Consider the following 13,790-nt stretch of genomic DNA (forward strand, 5'->3'; position numbering starts at 1 on the left):
TTTTGTTCTACCTGGAACTGTTTCAATTTATTTGGAATGGATTAAGTAAATGTGGAAACTTAGCATCTATTACGTCAATAAAAAGGGATTTATTACAATTTAAAGTCCAGATAAAATGAAATGGGTGTAACTTCTGCATAATAAGGCATTTTCTCAGAATCTGTATTGAGTCAAAGCATTTCTTGGGGAAAAAAGTATATGTGACATGCAGAATGCATTGAGAGATACATTAGATTGTAGAAAAACTGTTTTTTGGGACAAAGCCTTATGAAAGTGAATTCCTGTGTATATCTTCTCTCTGACATGTTGTGTAATTTGCTGGTGAGTGGTACAAAATAGAAATGGATGGGAGATGCTCAGTTAGAAACAACACAGCTTTAAGATGTTGAGATAGTAAGCTTATGCATGAAATTGTGGGGAGAAAAAAAGAACAGTTCATGGTGAATTAGTTTTCAAGGTGATATAGAAACATCTTTGCAAATGACTATAATTTGATGCTGTTCTTCCATTTGTCATCAAATGTAGTTGTAGGAGTACAGGTACATTTGTACCCTTCTTGTTTCTTCGCCATTTGTATGTTTTCTATATTGATAATTACTTTAAGCTTTTTTTTGCAGCCACCTAGTGTTCTTTGACGGTGGAGGTATTTTTTCTGGCTTGTTTTTGCATGTCTTTCCCATTGTCCATGGCATGCCTGACATGGTCGTGTTTGGCTTCCAACATAAAGCAAATCTCAGATATTTGTCTTTTTTGAAGGTTACTTTGTAAATTAATTTATCACCTTTTGAAAGTGATCTGTTCTTTTGCCCCTAGAACTCTTTATTTTGCCTTAATAGATCTTCTGACTGGTATCAACTTGCCGTTTTGAATTTTAAGTCAATAATTGTTTATTTATGGAACTGTTCAAATTGATATTTTGGTCTCTTTTGTGATTATTTTTTTCTCATCTGTCTTTGTAATTTTACTTTCATAGATGCAAATTTGAAGGACCTAGTTCAGTGCCTTTCTTGAGTATATCTTCTCTTAGTATGCTTGTCTGAATGACAGTACAGATACAACGCCTAAGGTGTTGACCAGAAGTCCTTAACCTTGTACCAAGTGAAACCTGTTCTTCAGTTCATTGTTGTTTGAAATTCTCACAGAACTGTAGTGTTCTGTGGTTTTTGATCTTTCTCAGAAGTGAACTGCAGTCAATTCATCAGTGCTGCATTGTAATCAGCTGTAATTCAGATGCTGATTTTAATCTTACATAGTTGATAAAATGTCTTGTGGTCTGTAAATAACTATTCTGCATCTTTGCTACTTGCCCTGAGGAATTAAAAACTTTTATGCCAGCCACTCTTCAAACTTACTTTATATTGGTTTTTGGAACCTGTTAAGTTTCATAAAACAGCAGAATATCCTCCATTAAAGTGTTATATTTAATTCCTTTAAGTTTTATCTTCTAGTTCCTTAAGTCCACAGGTTGCATATTAACAAAATAGATTGATTTTCTGTGTTCTGTAGCTTTAAAGGAATCTTCGGAAAGCAATCACAAAATAGTATTGCATGCAATATACTTAAACATGAGTTACATGTACAAAATATGTGCATTCATAAAGCATGAGCAATTCATTTAATCATTTTAAGCTTAAAATTATTGTAGGTTTTAAAGATAATTTCAATTTAGCCTCAGATTCTTCAGAGTAATGTGTGAATGCCTGGAGAGGTGGAAAGAGGAAGAAGCTATTGTTGAATAGTTCTGGAGCAGCATGACTTAATTTTCATAGGCTGTGAACTGTTAAAAAACTTTGTTATCCTTCATTACTTGAAAGAGAGTTCAGTTCACTTACAGGAATAACAACGTGTAAGTGTATCACAGGCTTGTTGAAGTATTGGGCAATGAAAGCGATTGATTGGTATTTGCCAAAAATTGTGACTGAGTCTTTGTTCTTCTTTGAAATGACAGAACCATGTTAAAGGATAAAATAACCTAGGATCATGATTCAGTGGTGTCATATTTGAGATCTAAAGGCAGTTGAGATTTAATAGCTTGAATGAATAGACTGTTGGAATGTTTGACTTAATTTCTACAAGCAATTTTAATCATTTTTTTTAACACAGTGCAAGTGACATAATTTTGACCTACTCCTTTTCTGATAATTGACATCTGTGGGAGGTGTGAGTTATTAATATTTCATGGTGATCTGCATGTGCCTCTTACTTTCATGGGGGGAAATAAACTTCCTTTTTTTCCCCTCCTGTTCTGTGGTTTTGTAGATAGTCATGAGGAAATTGTCATTAAATTTGGTATCTGCAGCAAAGACTCATTCAGATTTTCTGCTTTAAATATAAACTGTGTTTTAGTGGAGAGTAACAGTTTAAACAAACAAAAAGAAGTGCTAAGTGCATAATGATTACTAATTAGAAGCAAATGAAGATCCTATTGGGTTTGTTTACTGCATTCAGTCAGTGGTCTAATTAAGTATTTATGACAAAAGGCATTTAAGGATGCCAGCACTGACCGTATTTTATGCACGTATGAACAAGTGAAATATATTGGCGTTGACATAGACTCTGTGGTTGCCTACAGTTTGCTAATACAAAGTAAAAATATATTTGCTCAATGTACAGTTAAGATCAGTCTTTAACCCCGAATTAAGATAAGTCTGAATGAAGTTGATATAGAACAGATGTTTAATTATAGTTGAGTTTTGATTTGCAAATCTTTTTTCTGACTGCTCGGATGTGTAGACTAGGTTTATTCAAACACTAAGTGATCTGTTTAAAGTATGACATCTTTTATTTAGAAAAATTTGGCACATTTTTTAAAATATCTGTCTAGTTTCAACAGACATCACTGGAAGTAATGTTTATGTGTGAAGTCATCTCAGTCCCTGGATATTCTACCTTCCTCTGCAGCATTAAGCACAACCCCTTGCCAGGGCTCCTTTGGGCCATTTTACTTAGATTCTTTCCTGCTGCTCTTGCACCTCCAAGGCACCACTTGAGCCTTGGCTCTCTCCATCTTTTTGCCATTGCAAGTTTGTAGCAGGAGAGAGCTCCTCTATTCCCTTGGTTCTGTTTTCCCCAGAGGTTCTTCCTTGTGCAGAGCAGCCTGTGCTTGAAAGGCTTCCAGGCTGGCTGCACCATCAGGAGCTGCCACTTTTCAGCTCTTCCTACAGGCAGTAGAAGTGTGGGACAGGCATGAGAGCACTTTTCATGCATCACTGGCCAAGAAGCACAGCAAAGCAATTTTTTGGAGCCAAAAAAATATACTTGTGGTTGATATGTATCCTACTTTTGAAAACACCACAAGCTGTTACACATCTCTTGCTCTTTTGTGTATGATCAGTTTCCTAGACTTGAAGAATAAGAATCAATAGAGAGAGTGCCTGGCCCATATTCCTGCTTCTTTGTTCTGTGACCTTGCCTTTGCCACACTGCAAGGGACATTTATTTGTTTGTTTTAAGCAAAACTGAAGAATGCAAGGAATTCAAGGACCTTCATGTTCTTCTTAAATTGTGGGCCCCAGAACTGCTCATAGTACTCAAGGTGAGGACAAACCAATCTGAATACATCAGGATAATCACCTGGCTGCAGATGTGGGTTGTGTTAATGGTTGTGAGCATTGACTCTTATACAGATTGAGAAAAATAAAATGAAATCAAATCCCTTTTCCACCTGTAGCCTTCATGATATCTGTCTTTGAAAATGTTTTTGGAGCTGAAAAACCCTTGGCATTTCAGGCAAATACCAGTCTGATAATTATTCAACTCATGGTGAGCACAGGGAATATAATAATTATGCTATGTTATACATACAGCTATGCATGATAAACTGTGCCTATCCAGGAGAGCACCTCTCTGCAATGCAGGGCCCAGGCCCATCCAGGAGATGGGGGCAGACATGACACACCTACAATATGGCTCAGGCAGGGACTGAGGGCCTCAGGCTCAGCCAAGACACATCTGTGGGTCTCTTGGCAGAGAGATGGTGTGGGTCCCCGGGGGAGGCTGCTCCCAGACACTGAGGCCTATGAGCACCCCCAGGATCTTGGCAGAAGCAGACTTGCAGTGCTCGTGTGCTTTCCTTTAGACATTTGTGGTTAGCCTTTTTGGAGACCAAGTATCTGGCTAGATGGACCCTCACTCTGATGGAATACTGTTGTTCTCAGGCTCTTGTTTTATTACATTTCTCTGAGGGAAACAGCTCAGGCATTTCTAAAAATGAGTACGAGGAGCAAAAAATCTCCCTAGGGAAATAATAGGTATTGCAGACCTCAAAATGTTTGCAGTCATTCAGTTTGGGAGCATGTCCTGCATCAGGCTAAGGGTTTGATCTCTGAGTAGAGATATGGGGTTTTGCCATCCTGTCGAAACCCAGCTAAACTGAATGAAAAGAGAACACTTTCAAAAAATTGTGCTTCACTTGGTTTTGGGTTGGGTGTTTGGGTTTTTTTGTGGGTTTGTTTTTGAGGTTTTTTTCCAAATTTCTTCAGGTTATAAATTGTCTTCAGGTGAGCCGCAACTCTCACCTCCATAAGAAGATACATGCCTTCTTCCCACACAGAGACAGCCAATGCCTAGACTGAGACGTGATTACCCATTCAATCCTTTCTGCTAGCGCAGCGCTGGGAAGAAATGTCACATACTTCCTCAGCATGTACTGCTAGAGAAAGGAGGAGGCAGGAAGAAGAGACATACAACAATCATCTAGTCCAATTGCCTGACCACTTCAGGGTTGACCAAAAGTCAAAGCATGTCCAAATGACTCGTAAACACTGGCAGACTTGGGGCATCAACCACCTCTCTAGGAAGCCTATTATAGTGTTTGATCACCCCTACTGGTACAGAAGTCTTCCTCATGTCACATCTTCCTCAGGTCACAACCTCTGCTGGTGTAACTTTGAACTGTTCCCACATGTCTTATTACTGGATCCCAGGGAGAAGAGCTCAGCACCTCCATCTCCTCTTCCCTCTCCTCAGGAAGCTGTTGAGAGCAATTAGGCCACTCCTCAGTCTCTTTCTCTCTAAACTAAACAAGCCCAAAGTCCTCAGCCACTCCTCATAGGACACTTCTTCCAGCCATTTCATCAGCTTTGTTGCTGCCCTCTGGAAACATTAAAGGAATTCAAGGACTTTCACATTCTTCTTAAATTGCTGTCCCCAGAACTGCTCACAGAACTCAAGATGAGGACAAACCAATCTGAAATACATCAGGATAATCACGTCTTTTCCAGCTGCTTGAACAGTATTTGCTGCACCACAGGATGGGGTTTGCCCTTCTGGCTGCCTGGGCTCCCTGCTGGCTCACACCGAGCTAGCTGCTGACTAGCACTCCCAGATCCCTTTCCAGAGGGCTGAGCTCCAGCCAATCCTCTCACAATTTGTACTGGTGCCCAGCATTATTCTGTCCCAAGTACAGAATCTGGCACTTGTTATTTCATGCCAGTGATTGCCTGATGCTCCAATCTATCCACATCCCTCTGTAAGGCTTCTTGTCCCTCAAGAGAGCCAACAGCACCTCCTAGTTTAGTATCATCAGCAAACTTTCTAATGGATCATTCAACTCATGCATCCAGATCATTGATAAATATACTGAACAGAACTGGTAGCCGTGTTTATATTGCATTTGTAGCTGGCAACTCTTGTATAACCAAATAGATCCATAATATACTAATTCCCAACTGCATAGAAATTTCCACTGTGTATGTTTGCTGCATGCACTTTGCTCTGGTTTGCTCTTTTTGTGGGAAGGAGCTAAAGGGCAGAAACATGCTGCCTCTGGTTTTATGAAGTGGTTGCTTTATGAGGTGGCATCTGTGATGCCTAAATACAGGCTTGAAATTGGTATTGGAATAACCTTGGTTACATGGATGCTTTCTGTGTTCTCACTTAAAAAGACATAAGTTTGGGGCAATTTAGAATACTGCTGTTCTGAGTACTGTTGTGTTTTAAACTTCTGGCTCTGTGAGCATATTCTCACTTCTCAGCCTCTTGCTGTAGCTAGGTTCAATATGCTCCTGTTCTTGTGGGAGCCAAATATGAACTTAAAATTTTACTGCCATTTCTGTGTTAGAATTTGGAATATGAAGATTTCCTTGTTTTCAGTGCTAATGTTTGTTGTGCTATATACGCATAGGTATGTGTATATACCTATACATGAATGTATATCCATCTATACACATCTAAGGATAGTGATTATAATTTTACACGTTGTCTGAGACTATCGCATAACATCTTAACCACATGGTAGAAAAAGAAATGGAACCCAGTTTAAAAAGTAGCAACCTGTGCAAACCATGATGCTGCCACCTTACGAGTCCCCTGCTTTTCTATTAAAAAATTTCTGGATCACAATAGTTGTCTTCAGTTCTTGTTTAGAGACACTCTACTGTCTCTTGAAGCATGGCCTTCTCTAGAAAAGTTATATGTTATCATATAATTAAAACTATGTGGTAAATGCCTGTCCCCAAATGGATTACAGAGAAATTGCACTTGAAGAGTTTGTTTTTGCAAATTAAATACTTTTTCATATTTTTAAAACTAAATCTCAATATATATTTATAAAAATTAAATAACTAAGGGTCTTAGAATTTTACAAGTAGGATCTTATAATGAGAACAATTGCTGGTACTGAGAGACTTCACGAATCCATTACTTGGTCTCCAAAGAGGCTAACCACAAATGTCTAAAGGAAAGCACATGAGCACTGCAAGTCTGCTTCTGCCAAGATCCTGGGGGTGCTCATAGACCTCAGTGTCTGGGAGCAGCCTCCCCCGGGGACCTATGCCATAACTAGTATCTATAAATACCAGTTTCTGATGCTATAATGTCTTTGTGCTGCTTTGTGCTGCTGTCTAGAACATCAACTAACATAACTTAGGCTTTGTGGCATGGTGGTGTCTTTCCTTATGTGGAAGAGGTACAAACTGACAAAAAGATGTTTGAAGATACTGTGGACACTGCTAATGTATCCAAGTTCAGTGTTGATTATGACTTTGTAAGAAGACACTGCAATATTTTACTATTACACTTGCAATATATTTCCTCTAGATTTGTCTGCTTTATGTTTCTATATGTCAAAAGCTTTATATTAACTGTGGGGTTTAGTATATGAACCTTATAAAAAGGGCAAGTAATTCCAGATATGGACTTAATGATAGTGTATCCTATTTTTACACTACTAAATATATTTCCTTTACTGAAATATGCATAACTGGAACTTGCCTTTGCAAGGTGTGATGACTGACCTGCACATAGACTTGGGGAAAAAAGTGATATCTATTACATGCATCTGAGCAGGCTAAGATTCTTCAAACCTTCTCTTGCTTATACTTTTCCTGCTTTCAGTTTATTTCTTTTCTGTATTGGCAGTTTTTCTTCTTAAGCTGAAGGGGAAGCTGTCAAGAAAATTAAGTTGTTACTTCAGACACTTATGGGAAGTAGTTATCTGTCTTTCTGAAGAGTAAGGTTTTTGAAAGTGCTGGAAAAACTTAATATTCCTAGCTCTGACTTCTGAGTTCCACTGCCTTGCTGTGCTACTTGTGCTATTGAATGTGTTCATTTTATAATTTTGTTTCTTTGAAAACTTTCTGATCTTTGTGAGTAGAATGTCTTCTGGACAATGTGATTTTGAATAAATAAAGCTTTGGATTCTTGGGGAATAAACCAACAATGCCATCGCTCTTTGTTCAGTGCATACTTTCTTTTCTCCCCTCTTCCTCCCCTCTTGGCCTTTAATGCCCTGTGCTGTGGAACTGAGCTGAGGGCATGTGCTGAACTGGGGCCTGTTGTGAGCATTCTGCCACTCTCTGCGCAGACAAGGGCTGCAGTGTCGCCAGGGCCGCCTACACAGGGGCAGTGGATGGCGTTTCTGTGGAATTGCAGTGGTGTATGGCATCTACTGAAATCCGTAGGATAAGCAAATACAAGAATTCCTATAAGCTGACAGGCCTCTGAAAAGGCCATGTTGTGGCCTCATTGATAAATGCCACAAATAGCAGAGCAGTCATGAAGGAGTTGGTTCAAACTGGGAGGCTGCATGCCATTCACGTTCAGATTTTAACTTCCCACCCCTGAGTATGTGGTGTGACCTGTTTGCTCTAAATCTTTGTCTGCTGTCAGCTGCCATCTCCAGCACAACAGTCCTTTTCCTTAAAACTTGGCACATAGAAGCAGGACCTGGGACCTGCTTTTCATTACTGGCACTACTGACATACGGAATGCCCTTGTTTACGTTTCTGGTTTCAGGTACAAGAAACATAGAATGATAGAATGGTTTGAGTTGGAAGGGACCTCAGAAATCTAGTTTCAAGCCCCCTACTAGGCTGGGACTCCTTCCACTAGGCTGCATAGCTCAAAGTCCCATCCAGCCTGGCCTTGAACACTTCCAGCTTCTCTACTTCTAGAACCCTAGCTTCTCTAGGCAAACCTGTTCCGCTGTCTCACCACCCTCACAGAAAAGAACTTCTTACTAAAAACTAATTTACACCTATTCTTTCAGTTTAAAGTTATTACCCCTTGTCCTGTCATTACATGCCCTTGTAAAATGTCCCTCCCTGCTCTCACGTAGGCCCCCTTGAGGTACTGGAAGGCTGCTGTAAGGTCACAAGAACAGATAAAACTTCAACACTAACTGCGATTTGCTTAAAGTCTAGTAAGACTGAGCTACAGCAAGTGGCCTTTTTAAGACACTTTTTAAGAATGTGTTAAAAGGATGAGCAGTCTTTGATTATTATTATAAAGTAGCAGACTACAATACTGAAACTAACTACTAATAAAAATGTGTTCTTAATTTTATTTCTTTGTTACAGACTTGCACAATTAGTATTTTTAGGAAGACTAAGCTTCTGGAAGACTTGGGGGGTTTTTTGGAGTGTCTAATGGAGTCGTTGGGTACTGAGAGAGTTCATAAATATAGAGATGGAAAGCAGTCCTCATTTTCTGCCCCTCGAAACCACTGCAGTATGGAGAGCTAGACATATTGCATATGTTCACCTTGCACCTGTATGCTACTTCTGCTGGTCTGAGCATCAGCTTTTAGTGGTCTGCTTGTTCTTTTTGTCTCTTGAAGATGAGACCACACTTTATTTTTTCAGTGCATTCATATCACATGATTCAGAAGTCATTGAGATGTATACCAAAATGATAGAGATGCTAAAGTTAATAGAAATGAACACTGTAGAAACTACATTAATTTTTAGAAGATAATACAGAAAAAGTTGGCTCAAATAAAGAAGTCTTCTGTTATTTTAAAAATAAAAATTTATAAAAACAAAGACTATTTAGTGGTACTTAATAGGGCAAAATATTTGAATTGATTTAGGTACTGAATTTTCCTTGTGTATTCAAATAATTTTTTGTTAATTTATTGAAAAAAATTGAAATGTCTCTGTTTTTGTCAAGGATATTTATAGCTTTCAAATATGGTGAACAGTGTATTGTAAGAAAGCTTATAGCTTTATAATCTGCTTTATTTATATTTTAAGTGTTCCTGAATAATATAATCAAATAACAGTACCTGTAATTAAGGACTTTACTGATTTACTGATAGCAATTTTCTCATTTTTTCTCCCATGTTTTTCCTTGGTTTTTCTTTCTTTCCATACACTCCCACCCCCAGAAAAGAGCAAAAGGACAAGTGCTGTTTGATAAAGTATGTGAACATCTCAATTTACTGGAAAAGGACTATTTTGGACTGTTGTTTTATGAGACTTCAGAACAGAAGGTAAGCCTATATGAGGTTTTTGTTTGTTTTTCATTGTTGCCATTCACTTCAATAGCTTAGTGAGGTATGTTCTATTAAGTGTTCCCAAAATCTTCGTTCACGAAGACTGGCCATTATTATACCATTGCAAACACTTGATATGCCTAAGAACGCTTTATTCAGGAACGTGAAGGAAATCTGGCCCCTAAGTCTGTGACTATTAGGTCTTTGATTTCCTTTCTTATTAATTTTAAGCTTAAAGAAAATTTTGGCATTTGTAAAGAGGCTGGAGGTGACCCACGACTGGTACTGGATGCTAATTTTACAAATGAGTGGTGTTTGATATGGCTGTTCAAAAGGATCTTCTAAATACCATTTGGTAACTTATTTTCTGTCTTCTTTTGTACTTGCTGATATGCTAGATGGTTGAGCACATCTAGATTGCTCAGCTGAGAAAAGTCTTAAATGAATTGATGGCATGTGTTCCATTAATTACCAAAAACAAATTTGTCTTTCCAGCATGGGCTGGCTGTTGCTTTCTCCATGAAATAAAGATATACGTGCGGTCATCTTAATCTTCATAAAAAAACCCAGACTAATAACTGCAAATTGAAGTGGAAAAAAATTGTATTTCTTTTTGATCTGTATTTGTAGCAGAACCATTATGCATAGTCTAGAAGTTTTTGCTTTTTTCTATCATCCTCTTCTTCCTTCTGTTGTGTTTGAAAGTAAGTCTAATTAAGTGGTCTGAATAAATCTGAATTTCTGACAACTTCCATTCAGATAAAGCTGTTTTCTAGAGTTATTTGCTTTGATGCAAAGCTTTCTTTGCAGTATTGAGCAAAATACTCAATCACTCTGTATTAAGGATCCCCACATACAAAATGGGCTTCTATTTTTACTTAGGTATTTAATTTTTGTTCTTGATTTGTAAACCATTTCTAGAAATAAAAACTTTGGTGTAACAATGAAGAGCATCTCAGTTGATCTTCTGAGTAATATCATAAACCTAATTTTATCTGTTACATTTACTTGTTATCCCTTTATTTCTGCTGCTCACTATTGAAAAACTGTATTGTACCTGCACAGCAAAATAACATAAAACAGCAGTCTGATCTCTGGCAAGAGAGAAAAGGTCTAATAGCAGACCTGGGATCCTTGAGCTATTCTGGGAAATAGCCCACCTGAGTAGATCCTGAGGTAGACAGGGAAGGGAGCCTTTGGTTTTTGAAAGTAGAGCTCTCTTTTTTTTTTTTTTTTCTAATGTACCTCTAATTGGACCAAGATATTCTTGGTGTTCTTCAGTCATGTGAATGCAGGAGACGAGAATTCCACATTTTTAAAAGAGCCTATCTGTTTTTTCATATGTCTTTATCCATGGAGATACTAAAAATTTGACTGGATATGAACCTGGGCAACCTGATGTAATTCAAAACTAGCTCTTAAATTGTACCTAGACCAGTTATCTTGAAAGGTCTCTTTTAGCCTGAATGAATCCTTAAGCTTCCTATCCAGTACTGTGGAAGTGTTACTGTAGCAGCACTTATATATTAGGTATTTACGTAAATTAAGTGAGAAATACCTGATAATATGGCCCTTCTTTATATGTGGCGTCTAAGTCAAGCAGTTATTCAAAGGAAGAGCAGACCACGTCTCACCTGAATTAATGGGTAGCAGCAGGCTTTTATTTAAAAACTTCCAGAGAAATCTGATCCTATCTGTTATGAGGACTGAACAACACAGTTGTTGGATTTTGTCTTTGTCATACAAATCTTCTCTGGCAGATTTACATTTCCCACCTCTTACTCTCACAGAACTTTTTCTTAGTTTAGGGCCCTTTTTTTTTTTTTCATCTCTGTAGTAAGTTTGAATTCCTTCAGTACCAGTTCTTTCTGATGCATTTTTTTTTCCTGTTATGACTGTTGCCTCTTCAGATTAAAATGCTACAAATCTCTGACCTCCAGGCCAGTCAGTACTAAATGCTGAATGATGTGTTTTTCCATTCTTGTGGACTCGTCACAGCCACCCATTTATTAGCCAGCTGTTGAAATCCATGGCAGCTGTGGTGTGTGGAAACTGAATGCCAGGCACTCTTTTGAGCTGCTCCCTAATGCATGATTGGGGTACCATTGGAGGAGGAGTCCCATTAAATTTTCTCCATGGGTATTCTCTGCAGCTGGGAGAGATGTTATGTCTTCAAATCAGACTGATTTTTGTTAGCTTTAATACACACTTCAAAACTATTTAAGTCAGATTAGTCATTAATTATTTTTTTCTTTTTTACAAATGTTAAATTTATTAGTGCAAAGTTTAGTTAGGGATTTCATTGCATTGCACCCTCCAAAGTTCATGAATGCTCCATTCACACTGTAATTGTTGTGCAGAAGTGTTAGAAAGCTTCTGCTCTTACACTCTGGGTGCCAGCTGGAAATGCTGCCTTTCTGGATTTGTACAAAATACTTTTGTAATTGTAGAGAACATTTTGTTGTTCTTTGACAATACATTATTTTGTCTCATCTATAACCTTACCATTCACAAATTAAACAAATAGATTTCTGCCTACTGGAGCAAAGTAGTGTGTATACACTTTGTCTTTTGCTTTGAAAGACAGACCTGTCTATTCTGCATTAAGAGTTCTAATTCAGGGTATATTCTTTCATGGTGTTTATTTTATCTGTAACAAAAGACACAGATGCAGATAACCCCACCTCTGTAATTATGCCTATAAATGGAATATAAGCATCTGATTTTATTTAACAGAACAGTAATGGAAGTTGGTGGCAAAGTCTACTTCCAATAAGCTTATTTCAGATTTGGAAAAATCAGAAAATTAACTGTTTAACTTGTGTAAAGAAAGAATTATTCTTCTCATCCTCCACTATATTCTGTATTGTATGTTCTTTTTTCCTTCTTTGCAGTGATAAAAAATAAAGCATTGAAAGCAACATACTCAGGAATGCTAGTTTTCTGCTTTAACTATGCCATGCTGTAGTTTGTATTTTTTTTACTTTACGCTATATCTAAAATGTAAGAATTTAAGCTACTTCTAGTTATCTTTGTAATTGCAAGAATATGGCTGTGTGTAATTTCAGAATGGAATTCATGCCAAAACTGAAAACCTAGGATGATAACTGTAGCTGAAGTGAGTCTCGGTTAAAATTATTTGAAGACTTATGTTGTCTTCCAAGGCCTTTCCATGTCAAGGTTCTTTCAACAGATAGCAGTTTTTCTGACTTAAGCAGAATAAATAGTATCCAGAATTTTGGAGAAGCTTTGTAACAATGTTATGAACTGTGCCACCTCTGGAAAAATCATAATAGCTATGAAAAGTAGAGGTCACAGACTTCTTAAAGCAAGGGATGCGATATTCTCTTTTTTTACATTAAAATTGTAAAAAAATATAAAAAGGGGTTTTTGCATTTGATTTGTAAACAGTATTTATCTAATATATACATGCTGCACTTGTGATGAAATCTCCTTGAACCAAGGTCATTTACAACAGGGAACTCAGTATTTTGGGTCATATTCATAGGAGCCACATTTTCTATTAGCAGAGGTGATCTATCTTAAAGATTTGCATTAGAAACTATGCAAAAACATACTTTCATGTTCTCCTAATCCATACAGACCTATGAAACTGTAGCCTATAATATTTGTCTCTTTGAAGCGAATTGGACTTTGGGTACAAAAACCTGTAATAGAGACTGAGGGACATAGTATTGGGAAACAGTTTTGAATCTGGAATTTGTTTGGTACCATAGACTGAAAAAGGTGAGTTACATTATACTCAGTATCCACTAATTGGGCAAGAAAAATTGGTTGAAGTATGCCTTATTCAACATTTGTGCTGGCAGTGAGGGGTCCACTCAGACTTTAAAGCTGCTAATACCTGCAGTGATTTAGGAAAAAGCAGATATTGTCCTTGACCTCACAAGTGAGTTTCTAATTCTTCCCTACCTTGCGCATTCTGTCTTTGAAATGTTGCAAGGCCTGCTGTCAGGCTGACTGTATGCAAGTGTATTTCTTCCATGTATGTGCTTGAATATGTGTGTCTGGCCATGAGAAATAAAGTTTCAAACACTTTATGAAGTAACTTCTC

At 37.7% G+C, this 13,790-nt stretch overlaps 1 protein-coding gene across 24 annotated transcripts in view; it reads left to right on the forward strand.

Annotated features, from left to right (window-relative positions):
* The window catches only part of EPB41L2 (erythrocyte membrane protein band 4.1 like 2), a 141,436-nt gene that overhangs the window by 84,486 nt on the left and 43,160 nt on the right, over positions 1-13,790 (forward strand). For all 24 annotated transcript variants that reach the window (XM_027691055.1, XM_027691063.1, XM_027691028.1 and 21 more), the window contains one exon: positions 9,608-9,712. In XM_027691055.1, coding sequence (XP_027546856.1) covers positions 9,608-9,712 — 105 coding nt within the window. The remainder of the gene's footprint in view (positions 1-9,607; positions 9,713-13,790) is intronic.

This window comes from Neopelma chrysocephalum, unplaced genomic scaffold (genome assembly GCF_003984885.1).
Source record: "Neopelma chrysocephalum unplaced genomic scaffold, ASM398488v2 Primary Assembly neopelma1_23, whole genome shotgun sequence".
Taxonomy (NCBI): domain Eukaryota; kingdom Metazoa; phylum Chordata; class Aves; order Passeriformes; family Pipridae; genus Neopelma; species Neopelma chrysocephalum.